Source organism: Bombina bombina, chromosome 6 (genome assembly GCF_027579735.1).
Source record: "Bombina bombina isolate aBomBom1 chromosome 6, aBomBom1.pri, whole genome shotgun sequence".
NCBI classification, from domain to species: domain Eukaryota; kingdom Metazoa; phylum Chordata; class Amphibia; order Anura; family Bombinatoridae; genus Bombina; species Bombina bombina.
The window spans coordinates 1,031,984,310-1,032,005,462 of NC_069504.1; the positions used below are offsets into that span (position 1 = coordinate 1,031,984,310).

The 21,153-nt window shown below is 40.0% G+C and overlaps 1 protein-coding gene across 1 annotated transcript in view; it reads left to right on the forward strand.

Moving 5' to 3' along the window:
- The window catches only part of BLTP3B (bridge-like lipid transfer protein family member 3B), a 344,497-nt gene that overhangs the window by 113,572 nt on the left and 209,772 nt on the right, over positions 1 to 21,153 (forward strand). Inside the window, exons 2-3 of the mRNA XM_053718772.1 lie at positions 15,252 to 15,414; positions 15,884 to 15,922. Of these exons, the coding sequence (XP_053574747.1) occupies positions 15,252 to 15,414; positions 15,884 to 15,922 (202 nt within the window). The remainder of the gene's footprint in view (positions 1 to 15,251; positions 15,415 to 15,883; positions 15,923 to 21,153) is intronic.

The window sequence follows — 21,153 nt, forward strand, 5'->3', positions numbered from 1 at the left end:
ACCTTTCTCCCAAAAGAGGCCTCAGCCGAGGCAAAATTATCAAATGTATAAAATTTGGAAAAAGTATGTAAAAAAAAAAACAAGTTGCAGCCTTACAAATCTTTTCCACAGAAGCTTCATTTTTGAATGCTGAAGAAGAGGAAACAGTCCTCGTGGAATGAGCTGTTATTCTCTCCGGAGGCTGCTGATCAGCAGTCTCATAAGGAAAACTAATTATACTTCTCAACCATAGAGAAAGAGAAGTAGCAGTATCTTTCTGACCTTTACGTTTTCCTGAGAAACAAACAAACAGGGCAGTTGACTGGCGAAAATCCTTAGTCGCCTGTAGATTTTAGAGCATGCACAACATCCAGGTTGTGCAACAAACATTCCTTAAGAGAAGAAGGATTAGGACATAGAGAAGAAACAACAATTTCCAGATTATTATTTCTATCTGAACCCACTTTAGGAAGAAAACCTAACTTCGTACGAAGAACTGCCTTATCAGCATGAAAAATAAGATAGGGCGAATCGCACTGCAAAGCCGAGAATTCCGAAACTCTTAGAGCAGAAGAGATAGCAATAAGAAACAAAACTTTCCAAGATAACAACTTAATATCTGTGGAATGCAATGGCTCAAACGAAGCCTGCTGCAAATCTTTAAGAACAAGGTTAAGGCTCTAAGGAGGAGCAACAGACTTAAACACAGGCCTGATTCTGATCAAGGCCTGACAAAAAGATTGCACATCTGGTATATCCGCCAGACGCTTGTGTAGCAAAATAGATAATGCAGGAATCTGACCCTTCAGAGTACTGACTGACAAACTCTTCTCCAGACCTTCACCATATCTTGTGGTAAATCTTTCTAGTAACAGGCCTGCGAGCCTGAATCATGGTCTCAATGACCGATTTAGAAAAACCACGCTTAGACAGAACTAATCCTTCAATCTCCAAGCAGTCAGCTTCAGAGAAACGAGATTTGGGTGAAGGAAGGGACCCTGAATTAGAAGGTCCTTCTTTAGAGGCAATCTCCAAGTTGGGAGAGATGAAATCTCCACTACGTCTGCATACCAGATCCTGCAAGGCCACGCAGGGGCTATTAGAATCACTGATGCTCTCTCCTGTTTGATACGAGCAATGACTCGTGGAAGGAGAGCAAATGGAGGAAACAGGTATGCCAGCCTGAAGTCCCAAGGGACCGCCAGAGCATCTATAAGAGCGGACTGTGGATCTCTTGACCTTGAACCGAGCTTGGCATTCTGCCGAGACGCCATCAGATCTAGCTCCGGCACCCCCCCATTTGAGGGTTAAGCTGAAGAACACCTCCGAATGGAGTGCCCACTCCCCGGGATGAAAAGTCTGTCTGCTCAGGAAATCCACTTCCCAGTTGTCCACTCCTGGAATGTGGATGGCAGACCGCAATTGTGAGCTTCCGCCCACTGAACAATCCGAGCCACCTCCTTCATGGCTAAGGAACTCCGAGTTCCTCCCTGGTGGTTGATGTAAGCTACTGAGGTTATGTTGTCTAGAACCTGATAAACTGGACTAAGGACAGCTGAAGCCAAGCCATCAGAGCATTGAAAATCGCTCTCAACTCCAAGATGTTTATGGGGGGAGCAGACTCCTCCCGAGTCCATAGTCCCTGCGCCTTTAACGAGTCCCAAACTGCTCCCCAGCCCAGCAGGCTGGCGTCCATAGTCACAATCGCCCAGGAAGGTCTACGAAAGCATGTGCCCTGAGAAAGATGTTCCTGAGAGAGCCAGCATGGGAGAGAGTCTACTGATCTAGATCTATCCTCTGAGACAGATCCGCATGGTCCCCGTTCCATTGACGGAGCATGCATAATTGCAGAGCTCTCAAATGGAATCGAGCAAAGGGAATGATGTCCATGGAAGCAACCATCATACATTAAGCCACTGATGGCCGAACAGTAGACTGTAGAGAGAGACAAGAGGAAAGAAGTTTGGATTTTCTGACCTCTGTCAGAAATTTTTTCATCAATAGGGAATCTATTATGGTCCCTAAGAAAACTACCCTTGTAGCTGGAACAAGGGAACTCTTCTCCAGATTCACTTTCTATCCGTGGGAATGTAGAAAAGACAACAAGATCTCTGTATGAGAGTTTGCTTGTTGAAAAGATGGCACATGACCCAATATGTCGTCCAGGTAGGGCGCCACTGCAATTCCCCGAGACCTGATCACTGCCAAGAGAGCCCCCAGAACCTTTGAGAAAATTCTGGGAGCTGTGGCAAGGACAAACGGAAAAGCCACAAACTGAAAGCATTTGTCCATAAAGGCAAATCTCAGAAATTTGTGATGATCCCTGTGAATGGGAACATGAAGGTACGCATCCTTCAGGTCTATGGTCGCCATGAACTGACTCTCTTGCACCAACGGAAGAATGGAACATATAGTTTCCATCTTGAAGGATGTTACTCTGATAAACTTGTTTAGACACTTCATGTCTAGAATAGGTTGGAAAGTTCCCTCTTTTTTGGGAACCACAAACAGATTGGAATAGAAACCTAGACCCTGTTCCTGTACTGGGACAGGAACTATCACTCCCAGGGAGGAAAGATCCTGTACACATTTCAAGAACGCCTCTTTTTATCTGGTCTGTAGATAACCGTAAGAGAATCTGCCCCTGGGAGAAAAGGCCTTGAATTCCAATTTGTAACCCTGAGATACTATGTCCACAGCCCAGGGATCTGGGACATCTTGTATCCATGCTTTTTGAAAACTTAGTAAGTCTGCCCCCCACTTGATCCGATTCTGGATCGGGGGGGGGGGGGGCAAACCCTTCATGTTGATTTTGATTCGGCTGCGGGTTTCTTTGATTGCTTCCCCTTGTTACAAAACTGACTGGGTTTCCAAGACGACTTGGACTGTTCCTGCTTGGAAGAAGGGGAATACTTTCCTCTGAAGTTACGAAAGGAACAAAACTTACTCTGATGTCCTCTCGGTCTATTCTTCATGTCTTGCGGAAGAAAAGATCCTTTTCCACCTGTGATATCAGAAATAATTTCTGTCAGACCAGGTCCAAACAAGGTTTTACCCTTTTAAGGAATTGCCAGAAGCTTGGATTTAGAAGAGACATCGGCTGACCACGACTTCAGCCACAATGCTCTGCGTGCTAGCATAGCAAAGCCAGATATTTTGGCTCTCAATTTAATAACCTGCAGGCAAGCGTCAGTAATAAAGGAATTGGCTAGCTTAAGAGCCTTAATCCTGCCTTGGATCTCTTCTAAGGAAGTCTCTACCTGAAGAGATTTAGACAAGGCATCGAACCAGTAGGCTGCCACACTTGTCACAGTGGCAATACACACTGCAGGTTGCCATTGGGGACCATGATGAACATATATTTTCTTCAAATAAGCCTCCAGCTTTTCGTCCATTGGATCCTTAAAGGAATAGAAGTTCTCTTAACCAGAGTAGAAATGGCCCCTTCTACTTTATGAACCGTTTGCCATGACTCTTTAATAGAGTCAGCAACAGGAAACGTCTTTTTAAAGACAGGAAACGGGGAGAAAGGTATCCCCGGCCTCTCCCATTCCTGTGCTATAATCTCCGGGGCATGGTCTGACACAGGAAAAACCTCCACAGAGGAAGGAACATCAAAGTATTTATTAAGTTTACTAGGCTTCTTAGGGTTGACAAAGACAGAGTGATCAGAGTCGTCCAAGGTAGCTAAAACCTCCTCTAAAAGTACACAGAGGTGTCCAAGCTTATATCTGAAGGATACAACTTCAGCATCAGATAAAGGAATTATACTGTCCGAATCTGAGTTTTTACCCTCAGAGGCTACCGACGTATCTTCTTCATCAGACTTATGAGAAAGGGCAACTTGGGTAGCCGAAACTGGAGCAGAAACCTTAGTATCTGAATCTCTAAATTTCCTCTTGCGTTTACCCTGTAGCATGGGAATAGCAGCTAATGCTGCAGATACCGCAGAGGATACCTGGGCAGCAATTTCTGCTTGCAAATAAACTCCTCCAGGAGATTGAGAGGAACCACAGGGCACTGCATGTGACACCATTAAGGCTTGGGACATCTGAGGAGGAAGCTGTGGCATTGCTTGAACAGCATCAACCTGAGAGACGGGTGGATCAGAAACAAAGAGTCTATCGTTATGTTTTATAGTCCTATCTATGCATGAGGAACAAAATTGTAAGGGTGGTACAACCTGGTTATCTAAACAGAGCAGGCACCTGTCCATAGGAGCAGGATCCTCTTCCAAGTTGGCAATAAAAACAGTTTTTGGAAAAAAAAATATTATGTACTGTCTCTTTAAGTACGAAATGTGCGCTAAAAGCCAATCTATGTCCTCACCCAAAATTTAAATTATAGTCTGGCAAAATTAAAATTGATAAGCCTGGGGCTTAGAAAAAAGTGTAAGGTAGCCAATAGTTTAATGTGCGTCAAACACCCTCTACACCTCAGCGGTATGCCTAAGGTGCCTACTGTAACATGCAATCCGATATGAGACGTTTCTCCTGATCGCAATTTCAGCTCCGATGTCTGGAAATCACGGAACCAGAAGTCACGTGATTGGTGAAGAAGCTGCACCACTGTTAGAAAAAGCGCACGCTTCTATATAGCAAACGACTGCCTCAGTGAAAAGGAACCGGCTCCTAACACACAGAGCCGTTTACAAACTGATCCGTACATCGATCTTGACAAATCTGTCCACACGGACATATAGTGCAAATCACCCAGTGTTTTAGCTGCCAAGTAGTACACAGCACCAGAAAACACATATCAATTAACCCCTGAGCCACCAATAAAGTATTCCTTTTCCAAAATAAATTAACTTCTGTCTCTGATGTCACAAATGCAAGTGCCTGCCCACTGCCTGCATAAATCCTGAACTCAGGATCGTAGCCCCAATATGAGTGCAACAATCTCATTAACGCCTCCAATGCCAGTCTGTCTATCCTACAAGGCAACAAAAGGGGCACTTACCTGCACATCTAGCTGTCTGGCAGGAGGATAACTCACACAGTATGGAAGGACGCCACTCCTCCCAGAGACCTGTGGGAAAAAAGAAAGAACAGTGTAAACCTACTCTAGCTTTCTATACTAGGGTAGCAACATATTAGGAAAAAACAGTGAGGCCCACCTCACAAGTTCCTAACTGCTTTAAAGCCACCACTACCCTACTGAAGAGACTGACATGGACTACGGCTATACCCAATTCTTGAAAAAGGGGAAAGAACAGAGTAAACCTGCTCTGGCTTTCAATACTAGATAAAATCTTGCTTGTAGCGAAAGAAATCCAATTTTTCTTCAGGCACCAAAACTTCACCTCCTCCATGCACCAAAGGTAAAGAGAATAACTGGGGTTTGTGGGAAGGGAAGTGATACTCAACAGTTTGACTGTGGTGCTCTTTGCCTCCTCCTGCTGGCCAGGAGTGATATTCCCAACAGTAAATGATGACGTTGTGGGCTCACCATATCTTAGGAGAGAAATATAATTCTAAATTATGATGATTGTGGAAAACCTTCTTAAAATGTTGTAAAGGAAGATAGTTCTAAAGAATAGCGTACAGTGGAACTATATGCACCTTTGTAAGATGGCCAACAAATTATTATTAATGGTTACTTTCGTAGTATATTGTGTATATGTACTGTACATATAATACATTCTTATAATTTATTTGTATAGCTCTTAAACATTACACAGTGCTATAAACATAGGTGCAAAATGCCTTGGTGAAATTTACAAAAGAAATACCATTACATAAATGATCGAAAGATAGAGGACCATAGCCATTATTTGTCATCTGATGTATGCTACAGTGTAAAAATTTACCTCCTTTAGCATTTAATCTCATCAATCCTCAAGCGGAACTAATGAGAAAATAAAATTGGTCTATGGAGAGAAGACAGAGAGAGTGGATTATGTGACTGTAGGAGTCCCTGAATATTAATATTTTCGGGAATGCCTGGAGTTTAGAAAGATGGAGACAAGACTCAAGGCAGAAAATTCCACAAAATCGGTGCCATTATTGAAGTCCTGTAGGTGGGTAGTTCACAGTCTAATGCAAAGCTAGCTCTTTATTGGTCCAGGTGGGGCCATAGGACCCAGGCAGAATTTCACAGACGTGGCACATGGGGAGAGCATATTCTGTATAATAATATTTTTAAGAGAAATTACTCTCATCAGATGGGTATCGGTATTCTTTGATGTGAAATTTCAGTCTGCTAAAGTTCAACCTTTATTATGGCTGGGTTTAGACTGCAGTGGACAGATAGTCAGGGGCATAATTGTATTCTTTGACCCAGGTAGCTCAGTGTCTTACCTTTGCGATGATCTGTCTTACCTCTGGCATGATCTGGGGTAGGTATATTTGATGGGGGGAAGGAAGAGCTAATTTTTGGAAAATATTAAAGGGATAGTCAACTAAACATTTGTTATTATTTAAAAAGATAGATAACCTCTTTATTACCCATTTCCGTGTTTTGCGCAGCCAATATGGTTATATTAATATACTTTTAACCTCTGTGATTACCTTGTATCTAAGCCTCTTTTGACAGCCCCCTGATCACATGACTTTTTTATTATCTATTGACTTGCAATTTAGCTGTGTTGTGCAGAACCCACAGACGTGAGCACAATGTTATCTATATGGCCCATGTGAACTAGCAGTCTCCTGTTGTGAAAAGCAAATTAAAAAACGTGATTATGTGGCCATTTATAGTGACTTAGGAACAGGCAGAAATTTATAGGTTTGAATGTTATAAAGTATATTAATATAATAATGTTGGTTGTGCAAAGCTGGGGAATGGGTAGTAAAGGCATTATCTATTTTTTAAACAATAACAACGTTTGGTGTTGACTGTCCCTTTAAGCTTTAAATAATGAGAAAACATCCAAGATGAGTATCTCGAAAACAGTGATGCAAGTGAGACAAGGAAGAGGATAGGTCTGGCACATAGGGGCATATTTGGATGTCATCACCATACATATGATAATTAAGGGCTTTATTAAAGGAATATGAAACCCAAAATAAAAAAATAGGCTTCATATCCCTTTAAGGAACCTAGCGGTGATGTCTAGATTGTAAAGAGATGGGGACCAAGAACCAAGCCTTATAGCGCCAAGATAGAGAATTGTAAAATGGCAGTGAATGTCCCAGAAAGGTACTAATAGAGAAACAAAGATGACCACAAGCGAACTGTGCTGTAAATGCCACCTGATTGGAGAGTTTGATTAAGGAGAGCGTGGCTAACAGTATGGCTATGTAAACAGATTGAAAAGGATTTAAAGGACAGTCTACACAAGAATTTTTATTGTTTTAAAGGTAAATAATCCCTTTATTACCCATTCCCTAGTTTTGCATAACCAACACTGTTATATAAATACACTTTTTACCCCTGTGATTATCTTGTATCTAAGCCTCTGCAAACTGCCCCCTTATTTCAGTTCTTTTGACAGACTTCCATTTTAGCCAATCAGTGCTGAATCATAGGTAACTCCAGTAACACAGTGTTATCTATATGACACAGATGAACTGACATCCTCTAGTGGTGAAAAACTGTCAAAATGCATTCATATAAGAGGCGGCCTTCAAGGTCTAAGAAATTAGCATATGAACCTCCTAGCTTTCAACTAAGAATACCAAGAGAACAAAGCAAAATTGGTGATAAAAGTAAATTGGAAAGTTTAAAATGACATGCCCTATTTGAAACATGAAAGTTTATTTTAGACTTGACTGTCCCTTTAACAGAGATAAATAGCCTTTAAACTTGTCTCTGTGTTGTTGAAAGGGAAATCCATTGTAAAAATACAAGAAGCAAGTTTGATATGAGGAAATGTGATTAGAGAGTATATAGTAGCCATTGTAGATGTTTTTACGGAAGTTGGAAGGGGAGTCAAGAATAAGATTTTTTTTTTTTAAGGATTATTGTGTCTAGTGCTTAAAGGGACAGTCTAGTCAAAATTTAACTTTCATGATTCAGGGCATGTGATTTTAAACAACTTTCCAATTTACTTTTATCATCAAATTTGGTTTGTTCTCTTGGTATTCTTAGTTGAAAGCTAAACCTATGTAGGCTCATATGCTAATTTCTAAACCCTTGAAGGCCACCTCTCTGCTGAATGCATTTGACCTTTCTTTTTCACAGCTAGAGGGTGTTAGTTTATGTGTGCCCATAGATAACATTGTGGTCACGCCTGTGGAGTTACTTATGAGAGGGCATTGATTGGCTAAAATGCAAATCTTTCAAAAGAGCTGAAATAAGGGGGCAGTCTGCAGAGGCATAGCTATGACTATTGGGAAGTGGTGAATAATCTCAGTACTATGCTTATAAAATGTATTTAGGGCTAGATTTATTAAGCCCCTACGGCAGCAAGTTCTCTCAAGAACTTGCTCGCCGGGATTTATCAAGCAGCGGTCACTAGACCGCTGCTTCCCTAACATCTACGCCACCTCTATTGTGGTGAAATTCAATCTCCTCGGTCGAGTCCGACCAAGGAGATTGACAGCTCCTGCCCGCGCGTGATTGGCAGGGGGCGGGATTGCACACAAGCGCAAAATTGCACTCGTGTGCAATGTTAATTACCTGCGGGTAATTTCGCCCCGCCACAGGCGAGCTGAGGCGTACAGGGGCGCGTATACGTGCCGCTGTATGCCTCAGCGTTGATAAATCTAGCGCTTAGTGTTTATGTCCCTTTAAAGTAGGAAGCTGATCAGAAAACTAATGGCAGCAAATGGCGAGCCAGCAACAACCTATATACTTTAGCCCAGTCTCCTTGCCTCGCTTCTGCTTTGGCAAGTTACTTTCCCTCCGAGTTCTATCTCTCGTCATGATAGACTGAAGCAGAATCTTTTCAGCACAAGCAGACTGTATATAAAAATAGTGTTTAACTTATCAGGCATTTAATTAACATTTTTTATTTATTTAATTTAATTTTACATTTTTTCTGTCTTATTAAAGCTTTAATTTTAGCATTGAACATATATTTGTTCTTCTCAGAGACAAAAGCTCTATAAAGTAAATATTTCTTCTCAGACTTGTCCAAATAACTTTCTAGTACACCGCTGCTGCATGTGATCGTTTCTGCACCCAGCTGTTCTGTACAAAATAACAACTTGTTACTGATTCTTACATTCGTTTGTATGACTGGTGCAGGCTGCACAGTTAGGGGGAGGTAAAGAGCAACTGTAGGGCTGAATTTTGTGTAATCTGGTTAAATGCAACATTAAGGGCAAGATTTATCATAGCTATTCCCCTATAAAAATGCGCACACAAATAAATGCCCCTATTTATCATTCAAAAACTAACCTAAAATTGGGCAAGTTTGAATGTAAAATTCTCCTATTCTGTTCCCGATCTCTTTGGCGCACCAAAAAAATGTGTAAATTAAATAGTTTTAGTCGTATTTCCTATAGTACACCTCATTAATTAGACTAGTTACAAAAGGATAATTTCTTTTCTCCTATAGTGGACTGACAGTTCTCCATTAAATTCTTTAAAGATCTCCGTAACTACTGTGGAGAACAGCTTTAGAAATCTATACTCTACCGGTTGTAGAAGCAATACTAGAAAAAAAAGTCTCAGCAAGGTGCAAAAATAATATATTATGAAGTGCAATAATAATGTATATTGGAGCGCAAAAGTAATATATAAAAGGGGTGCAAAAATAATATCTATTGGGGTGCAAAAATAATATATAAAAAGAAGCGCAAAACAATGAAAACCAATCTATTTTCTTCCATGACAGTTTGTTGAAGGGGGCGTTAACAATGCTGCTGGTGGGGCTGTATAAATATTGCTATTGGTTCATATACGACTTACATGAAGAATAGTTGCTTATTTGCATTAATAACTAAGGCACAGATAAAAATCAGACTGGAGAAATTTATCTTTACATCTCCTCAGCTTGCCCATAGAGAAGCTCTAAATAAACCCGCCATTTTTTTTATAACTTTGAGCGCACTTATGCGCTTCTCTAAAGGCGAACTAAGGAGAACCCATAGGAGAATTACCCAGGGAATTCTCCTCGCATTTGATAAATCTTGCTCTATGGATTATTTAGAGAGACCAAGAGAAAGCTATTAATAGGTACAAAAAGAAATATAAAAAAGTTTAGCCGGAGCTTTGCAAAATGAGGAAATAGTTATACTAAATAAAAGTAGTAAAGCTACAGAGATAGCATAAAAAGAATATTGTAGGTTTACTGTGAGGGCCGTTGTAGTGTTAAAGTGACTTGCTCTAATCTTACTGTAATGGCCATTTCTAGTTCGTTCTGTAATAGGATGAAACCATTCCCTTTTGTGTGCGAGTGTGAGTTATAATAATGTAGAACTTGGTTAAGAGTCCCTAGCACAACTGTGAGAATAATGTGAGCCCATTACTTGTCTAACTTGTGGTATGATTGTACTAATGTGTTTATTGATATTTTTTATATAAATATAGTAATACTTATGAAGGAATCTATTGGCAGCTAGTCATTACCACTTTGTATAATGTTTCGTGTAAGTCATGAACACACAATATATCTGTACATCTGCAGAGACACCCTGCTCTTTAATGAAATTGCGTCCATTTAAAGGGACAGTCTACATCAACATTTTTATTGTTTAAAAAGATAGATAATCCTTGTATTACTCATTCAGTTTTGCATAACTAACACAGTTATATATTAATATACACTTTTTACTTCTGGGATTACCTTGTATCTAAGCTTCTGCAGACGACTGCCCCCTTATTTCAGTTCTTTTGACAGACTTGCATTTTAGGCAATCAGTGCATACTCCTAGGTAACTCCACAGACGTGAGCACTATGTTATCTATATTGCAAACATGAACTAACACCCTCTAGTTGTGAAATAATGTCAAAATGCATTCAGATAAGAGGTGGCCTTCAAGGGCTAAGAGATTAGCATATGAGCCTACCTAGGTTTAGCTTTCAACTAAGAATACCAAGAGAACAAAGCAAAATTGATGATAACAGTAAATTGGAAAGTTGTTTAAAATTACATGCCCTATCTAAATCATGAAGATTTATGACTAGACTGTCCCTTTAACATTGTGTGTATGTGTGAGTGACGCTACTGAGCTGCTTGTGTGTATGTGCGAGTGAGACTACTGAGCTGCTTGTGTGTATGTGTGAGTGACAATACTGAGCTGCTTGTGTGTATGTGTGAGTGACACTACTGAACTGCTTGTGTGTATGTGTGAGTGACGCTACTGAGCTGCTTGTGTGTATGTGTGAGTGATGCTACTGAGCTGCTTGTGTGTATGTGTGACGCTACTGAGCTGCTTGGGTGTATGTGTGAGTGAGACTACTGAGCTGCTTGGGTGTATGTGTGAGTGAGACTACTGAGCTGCTTGGGTGTATGTGTGAGTGACACTACTGAGCTGCTTGGGTGTATGTGTGAGTGACAATACTGAGCTGCTTGTGTGTATGTGTGAGTGATGCTACTGAGCTGCTTGTGTGTATGTGTGAGTGATGCTACTGAGCTGCTTGTGTGTATGTGTGAGTGACGCTACTGAGCTGCTTGTGTGTATGTGTGAGTGACACTACTGAGCTGCTTGTGTGTATGTGTGAGTGACACTACTGAGCTGCTTGTGTGAGTGACGCTACTGAGCTGCTTGTGTGTATGTGTGAGTGACGCTACTGAGCTGCTTGTGTGTATGTGTGAGTGAGACTACTGAGCTGCTTGTGTGTATGTGTGAGTGACGCTACTGAGCTGCTTGTGTGTATGTGTGAGTGAGACTACTGAGCTGCTTGGGTGTATGTGTGAGTGACACTACTGAGCTGCTTGTGTGTATGTGTGAGTGACAATACTGAGCTGCTTGCGTGTATGTGTGAGTGACACTACTGAGCTGCTTGTGTGTATGTGTGAGTGACAATACTGAGCTGCTTGTGTGTATGTGTGAGTGAGGCTGCTGAGCTGCTTGTGTGTATGTGTGAGTGACGCAACTGTGCAGCTTGTGTGTATGTGTGAGTGACGCTACTAAGCTGCTTGTTTGTATGAAGATGCACAGTCTGTGTGTTTGTGAGAAAATGTACATGTAAATGTCATCTATGTTATAGTCTCTGTGTGATATTGTCCGTTCCCGTCTGCATGTGACATGTGTGCACCTTTTAGTCAAAATTGGTCAAAAACAGAATTTTCTGATGTTAAGTTTCAGCTTCTAACAAAATGTAAAGCATCTCTATTTAGCACCATTATTTTGTATATTTAGCAAAGCAAGCTCTTTGTTAAGAAAACTTGATTCCTATTAATCTTTTGGTTATATATCTTTTCTATAGCCTGGTTCCGTGTTCTAGTGAGACCTGGTAACAGTCAGGATATTGAAAAGGGTCTTCTGAATTAATCTCTGGGATCAAGGCCATGCCCTCTTCCAACAATGCATCAAGCTGCTCACATTTAAAAGGACACAGAAATCGAAATTAGACTTTCATGGTTCAGAAAAAGAGAAATTTTTAATTTACGTCTATTATCAAATTTACTTTGGAGTAGCGATGCACTAGTGCAAGTTAGCTGGTGCCTATAGACATATGCTTCTAGTCATTGGCTCACCAGATGTATTCAACTAGCTCACAGCAGTGCAATGCTGCTCTGGAGCTGAGTTTAATTATGGTTTACTCAGTTTAAACACATAGATACATACAAGAAGCAGAGCAGTATTAACCTGTTCACAATGGAACATACATTTTTGCAAGGTTATGTCCCATTAATGTAATCTCTGTCACTTTTGCTCCCCCTTGGTTACTTGTTTAATGGCTGACTGGAAGGAGAGGGGGAAAATTGTGAAGGAAAATAAATTACTGAGAGGAAAAATGGTGAGGGCGACAATAAAATGGCAAAATATAACAAATTTACTGTAAGAAGAGTGTAGGTGTGACCACAGAACATTTATGTTATATGGAAGAGGAGGAAAAAGGAAATAGAAACAAAAGGATGTAAAAAAGGTTATAAATCACCATCTAATGTAAATTATATCACTCAGAGCACCTATCACATGCAGAAGATGGAACATAAGAACTTAAAGGGACAGTAAACATCTTCTGAGCGGGTCTGTTTTTTTCAAACAGCGCATCGGGCCAGCTGTATAGTCACAGCCCGGCCCGACCGCGCCATAGCACTAAGTGCAGCTCGCTCCTGCTCTGTCAGACAGCAGGTAGCGAGCTGCACTAATGCTATGGCGCGGTCGGGCCGGGCTGTGACTATACAGCTGGCCCGATGCGCTGTTTGAAAAAAACAGACCCGCTCAGAAGATCACAGAGAGCGGGTCTGTAAAACAGCAGTTATTTTTTAAATTCAAAGGGGAAATTTGGTTTTACAATGTTTGCGCTATTATAATGTTATATAATTCTGCACTATGTGCAGAATTATATAACATTTTTTTATGGTTTACTGGCACTTTAAAGTGACACTGAACCCAATTGTTTTATTTCATGATTCAGATAGAGCATGCAATTTTAAGCAACTTTCTAATTTACTCCTATGATCAATTTTTCTTCGTTCTCTTGCTATCTTTATTTGCAATGGGCCGGTATCTAAAGTTACATTCTTGCTTTTCAAATAAAGATACCAAGAGAATGAATAACATTTGATAATAGGAGTAAATTAGAAAGTTGCTTAAAATTGCATGCTCTATCTGAATCACGAAAGAAAAAATTTGGGTTCAGTGTCCCTTTAACAGTTGTTCATGTACAGTTTTCATTTGCTGCACACACCTATCCCTGCTATGCTCTAAAGCTTTCTTGAGCGACATTGCACTGGCAGGAGGGATTCTGTATATAAAATAGATTTTAGAAAATATAAATAAATTAGGCATCATGAAGAACATTTGCATTTTCTTTGACAGGACCCCCTGCTCTTTGCTGAAGATTTCTATGACAAAAAGTCATTCATTTTTTGGAATATGCAAATGCGTTACAAAGTATTTTATATATATATATATATATATATATATATATATATATATATATATATATATATATATATATATATATATATATATATATATATATATAATATACTTATGGTGAATATAAGATCATACTTTTTTAAACATAAAAATAGTTTTTGTTTTTTTTAAATTAGGGGAATTCTCAAACTAAATGGAAGGTTTAATTCAAATATGTGTCCTGGCTTGGGTATAAACACATTTCTAAAGACAATCATTTGTCTATACACAAACGTATTTTACTTGAATCCAAAAGAGTAATTCTCTATTTGGGGTATACGGAAAATGAATATAATACCCAGTTCTTGACTTGAATTCTAAATATAATAAATAATTTTCTGACGTGAATCTCCAAAAAGACAAAAATTATATTTTCAAAAGGTTAGCTTTTTCGGCTATTCAGAGCAGGTTTGCATGAGTGAGCCTACTGCCATATATTTAAGAAGCAGAAACTGCTTCTTCTGCTTCTCCCCCGCCTCAGAAAAGTATCAAGCTCAATCACCCCGACACTCACTTGTTCGGATTGATTAACCTACCCTTCTCTAGCGCAGTTACGTTTGCATGAGACAGGGTGGCACTGCACAAGAAACCTCCTGTGGAATATTACATTTCACCATGCGATGCAGCATCGCAAGTGGTGATTGCAGAAGGACGGGTTCACTACTTTTTGACCTGTCCTCCTGCAAGGATGATACATTTTGGCCAAAGTGTCTACTGACAAATTGCACCAAATACGGCTTATTTAAAAGTGATCAAATATAAACACGTGAATACTAAAAATCATGCAAAATATATTCACATAATAAAGAAGTGACAAAAAAATGAACAAAGTTATATCTGTGTAATAATACAAATATAACTTGAGAGTCCAAATGTGATCTTCCATTGGGTAAGATAACAATGCTTCCTCCAATTACCAAAAATACACTCAGTCTATATGAATCCCTAAGGAAAAAATGTTTGGTCTGTTTTAATTACATATTTCAACAGATGCTAAAATGCAATAAACTAAAACTGCAGAATGCTAGTAGCATAACAAATAATGTATCCAGCATTTAATGCAAAGTTTGATTTTACTTCCTGTTAATATGATTTCTCCATATTTAAAGCTACACCTGTGTCTTTTTCTTCTTCTTCTTTTTTTAAAAAGACAATAGTGCTCAGTGTCCAAAAATGCTACACAAAATGTGCCTTTATAGTTATCAGTGAGAATGTTTTTTAAACTGAGGTTCACAGTGTTTGCCGAGTGCTTTTTTCATATTTTAGTAAACAACTTTGCTTGCAGATACAAAAACATTTCTGTTTGCACACATTCTTATAACACTTGCAATTATAATTTACAGATTCACCAAGAACCTGTCTCCTGATAAGATCAATTTAAGCACACTAAAAGGTGAAGGTCAATTGACCAATTTGGAACTAGATGAGGAAGTTCTCCAGAACATGCTGGACCTGCCTACATGGCTTTCCATCAACAAGGTCTTCTGTAACAAAGCTTCCATTCGGGTAAGTTAATCTTTTAACTGTATTTTTCTCTAAGAGGCACCTTAGCTTTGACAGTTGTAAATGAGTTCTGAAAATAAAATATGTAATGTTATTAGAAAATGTAATATCACGTTACCCTGTTTAGCTGCTAAGAAAACAACACTAGTTATGGAGAGCGTTTTAGTAAAAAGCACATTCTGTGAAATGGCTTAGACATGTATGATAATGGCTTGCTAAAGTCTCTTTATTTATTAGGAGGCAAACGCACCTTTTATGGCTAAATTAATCTTTCTAAATACTTCATTGCTTCCTAGATGTGGCTATGGAATCAAGACCACTTGACAGGGTGCATCAAGATGAAATTCTTTTAATAAGAATATTCAAACTTGTTTGTTGAAGTCTGTTAAACATGCAAGTTATGATTGTAATTGATTATAGATGTTTATTTAACTTGAATTTTATTTAATATTTGTTACTTTTTATGTTACAGATCCCATGGACTAAGTTGAAGACTCATCCAATTTGCGTGGTTAGTGTTTAGCATTACTGAAAATAAGCTGTAAAATGAATGATAATGCCCTTAGTGTAATGTTTATTCTCTTCATAAGTCATTTTGTTTTCATTTATTCAATAAAACTAATCTCAATGCATTGAATTTCAGACTTTGGGGAAACAAAAGTTACCTCTTAAAAAAGATCTAAACACTGTCTTGGTATTTTTCATTGCAGTAAAGTTTAACTGCATAATAAAGCTATGACTTTTTCACTTGTTTTATTTTGCTAACTGACCCTCTCGGCCTTATGTTAGGTATGTTATATCATAGCAAAAGTCCAAGTACCGCCAGCATAAAATATATACTCTATTTTAGGCCATATGCCTAGGGTAAGAAACAGTGTATAAACAAAGATCTGACGTGTTTTCGGCTTAATATGCCTTAATCATAGATCCCTAAAGTGCATATGTGTGATACAGAATTTAAAAAGCTCATGCCGAACAGATTGGTTACTCTAGTAAGACCAGAATTAACTGTTTCACTCCCCTGTATCCACAGGTTCAAAATATATCATACAGTAACAGTCATTTAACCAGAGTAGCAAATTGATAAAGAATAGCAAACAAATATATTAGATAGAATACCACATAAGGTTGCAATTAAATCACAATCATGTATACATTGTTTTATCTAAAGTATAATGTTAAAAAACAACTAATGATTATAACCAATTATTTATCAAATCAAATTCAATTCAGAGTTAAATCCTCTGGGGATTTCGGTTTGAAGTTTAAAGATCCAATAAACCTTCTCTCTTTCTAACAGAGTCAGTCTATCACCTTCTCGTTTGGGATATCTCACTTTTTCTATAGCTTTCCATTTAAAGGTATCAACACTTCATGAAAGCCTATAAAATGTGTGGAGGGAGCAGAACAGTTTTCTTTACATTGTATATTGTCAAGATTTTTATTAATTCTATATCTGACCTCTCGAGTCGTGAGGCCCACATATTGTAGGGAACAACCTGTACATTCAGTAGAATATACAACATATTTGGTAGAACTATTGATACATCACTTGCTATAAATTTCTACTGTCACATGTGAATTAAATGTTCATGAGACCTGAAGTCACAGGAATTGCAGCGTGAACTACCACACCTAAAAGTGCCAGAGTGAGGTAGCCACGAGCTCCCTGACTGATGAGGGAGCACACTGTTAGAAACCATATTGCCTATAGTCACATTTTTAGTATATTCAAATTGGCAACTGCCTTCTATCATACTTTTTTTTTTTTTTTTTTTTTGAAACAGCTTTATTGTGAGAAAGAAAATAAGGTTACAAAGGGTTGGAGACGCAGCTCCTGATCGCCAATTACAACAACAGCTGTTATTTTTAAGGATAAAGTCAAAATGCGAGGTGCCTACCGGCACAAAATGGCAGGCCCTCCCAGAATGTCCATTCGAAGTGTTCTGCGATATCAGATATCGGTTAAAGAGTCTGTGATAGAGTCCTGTTGTAGGATCGCAAGGAACTGGGAGGTAACTGCGCAAGGGGTATTTTGCCCTGATTATCCTTTTTTAGAAATTAAAAATTAAATACAATACAATTTACATGAACAGTGGTTGAACACCCCCGCTCCGCCCGCGCACAGAATAAAAGTGTTTTTGGATCCCTTTGCTAGCATATTATGCAGAAGTGATGTATAGAAAATATCCTGACTGTTTTTTGGGGGACTATCTGGGACCCTTGTGTTTGTTTTGGATGTAGGTGGCCCAAAGTTGGGAGAATTCCGCATAGGAGTCCATTTTGTCATTTTTGAGGAAGTAGTATTCCTCAAGTTCTAGTATTTCCTTAACTTTTGCGGACCACATGCTCATAGAAGGGGCTTCCCTACTCCTCCAGTTCTTAGCTATCAATACTTTGACCCCATTGGTCATAATATTAAGTAGGTGTAAGTAAGGTTTATTTTTAAGTGTGGTAGAGGGCTTGTGTAATAACCATATCAGGGGGTCAATCGGGAATTGAGTTGTTAATATGGTCTCCATTTCAGAGATAACATTCCTCCAAAAGTTCTGAATGCTGTTACACCACCACCACATGTGGGCGGTATCACTATTAACATGGCCGCAGCGCCAACATTTGTTGCTGTGTATAGGGAAAAGACGATGTAGCTTCCTCGGGGTTAGGTACCATCTATGCAAGAGTTTCAAATTAACTTCTTGTATTAAGGCTGAGATAGAGGATTTTTTTGTGCCCTGGAACATTAGTCTACTCGTGTGGGGTAATATAATGACTCCTAGGTCCCTCTCCCAACTTTCAAGGTAAGGGGGAATATGGCCTGGAGGGGTGTGAGTCAAGATCTTATATATAATAGAAAGTGTGTGTCGTATGGGGGGTTCTTGGATGCAAAGGGATTCGAAAGAGGTCAGGGGTCTGGTCATATTCCTATATCCCTGGTGTTTGGTGATAAAGTGGGTTACCTGTGCATAGGTGAACCAGTCTGCAAAACATTCAAGGCCTTTTGTTATCAAGTCGTTTCGTGAGAGAAGGGTTTCGTTGCTAGTTAGGTCGTGTATTGTGAGGTCTCTGTTTGTGGCTTCTGTGGTGGTTTGTGTGGTGTATGGTCTAGTAGTGAATTCTCCATTTTCTATCAGAGAGGTCAGGGGCGAAGGAATTGATGAGATGAAGTGAGTTGTATTGATCGTGTGTTCCCAGACCTGAAAGGTTTCCTGAATTATTAGGTTGGATGTACTGATGGATTTGAATAAGTGAGGGCTGCTCCAGCACAGCCTTCCTAAGTGAGGTTTATCCATCGTTAGATGTTCTAGTGTGACCCACCTTTTGTGGTTGTAGTGGATATTCCAGTCTACTATGCGTTGTAAAAAGATCGCCTGGCGGTAGGCGGCGAGGTCGGGGACCCCCAGCCCCCCTTGTGTTTTGGAAATCAGCATGGTTTGTCTACTATTTCTGGGCGGTCTGCGACGCCAGATGCCGTGATTTCGTCTAGCAGGTTTCTATCGGTAGGGGATTTCTTGTGACGGCCTTCCAAGTGAAGTATTTGTGATATCAGGGAGGTTGTGTATTCTCTCTTGGTTTTATTCAGGTGTGCCTTAAGGGCTATCAAGTCCCCCCTAATGACGCTCTTATGTGCCTCCCAGAGAGTGTGGACGTGTCTCAGGTTGAGAGTTATGTGCGATGTACTCTGTGAGAGATTCTGTCAGTTTGGAGGTCACCCCCGGTTCTGTCAGTAAGTGCTCATCGAGTCTCCAAAGGAAGTCTCTTATGGGTTTAGAAGGCCATGTCATTGAGCATACTATGGAGGCATGGTCAGACCATGTGATTGGGGATATCGTGGCTGAATTAAATAGAGATAGGCCCCCAACATCCGCAAACACATAGTCAATTCTGGTGTAAACTCCATGTGGATATGAGTAATAAGTATAATCTTTAGTCAAAGGGTGCAAGGTTCGCCATACGTCTTGGGCCACAATTTTCTCTAAATGTGATTTAACTTTGGAGATCCTCGATAGTGGTGTGGAGGAGTGAAGTTTTGAGCAGTCTAACTTAGGGTTGAGTGCAGTGTTCAGGTCTCCGCATATTATGAGTGTGCCCTTCTGGTGATCTAAGACTAGGTTTTTGATTTTTTTCATGAAGGAATGTTGTGCGGTGTTGGGGGCATATATTGAGATCAGTGTGATAGGTCTCCCATATAGCAGGCCAGTTAGAAGAAGGTATCTGCCCTCTCTATCTCTAATCGTTTGTATTGACGTGAAGGGTACATTTTTCCTAAGTAAGATTCCCACCCCATTTTTTTTGTTACTACAATGTGATGCCCAGAAGCATCTACCAAAGGTGCGTGTGAAGGTGGAGGGTTCTTTCCCTTTGCGGAAATGGGTTTCCTGTAGGAACACAAGGTCTGCCCCAAGTCTGTGGAAGTCTTTGGAGGCTATCGACCTCTTAGAAGGTATGTTCAGGCCTTTTGCATTGATGGAGTATATGTTTATGTCATTGCTAGCATGGGATCTTGTTTTTAGATTAGCCATTATCTATGTTTTGGGATGGATTTGTATATTGTGTGGCTAGTAGGGTTTCTATTTGTTGCTTTAGGGAAATGAGTGTCTGTGCGCAGGGCGGAACGGGAGGATCCAAGCACGGCCTAATCAACTGGCCATGCAGTTTTGATGTAACTTTAAACAATACATACAAATTCTGGAAACAAAAAACATTTAACAAAAGAACAAGAGTTATTGAAAGAACCAACAATAACATGTGTTGGAAAATAAGGGGTGTCACATCCCAACTGACACTTGACTCTTCAAAAAGAATTTTAGGAAATTGTGGGCAAACTATAGGAGAAGGTCCAATTCAAAGGGAAGGTGAGAGTTAATACCTCAGGGCCTACGGGCCGGGCTGCCTATATATAGCGGTCCGTATATAAGGGTAGGTATATGATCATGCCTTGGATGGCAAGGAGCGAGGAAAGGGGGAGGACCGCAGAGACTCTCAGGTTACATTAGTGTAATATTAGCGGTTCTGGTTACGGGCCCGGGAGGACCGGGACATAAAGGTGGAAGATACATTTTCCTCTGGCTATAAGACTGGGGGGGGGGGGGCAGGGGTTCATATCGAATCTGGCCAATGCTTAGTTTTGATGGCTGGCGTGGGAAGAGTTAGTAACTTATGTCGTAGGGGAAGGGAAGAAGTGTGTTTAAAACAAATTCTTTTACAGTAACGGTTAAACATTACCCAATGTCCACCCTCCAACAAGTATCTCTTACATTACAGTAGCCCCACAATTCAATGCACAAGAAGATGTCATAACAGTTGCAATTCACATACCATGGAAAAGTTTTATAGGTAGTAGGCAGGTAGCTAGGAGGGCAAGGCATGGGAGGGGAGGGGGTGGAAAAAGAAAAGGGGATGGAGTGAAACTAAGTCCCTTTTATGAGCAAAAAACAATTACATAACAAGTGAGCATCATTTCAAGCCAGTCCAGCATCTGTCCCAGGTCCCAACCCCCCACCAGAGCATACAACTGTGCCATATTATACTTATCATGTCCTGAGAGAAAAGTTCAGTGTCTTCTGTGCCTGCATTTCTGCGTAGTAGGCAGGCGCCCACGAGCGCGGTTGATGAAGGGGGCCTAGGATGGTAATGGGTCCAATTTTTTCTTTTTGTTAGCTTGGGACCACTGTGGTCTTTGCAGTTTAGGGTCTGCTTGGCTGCTTATGGAGGGTGAATCTGAATCTTTAGGGTTTGGTTGAG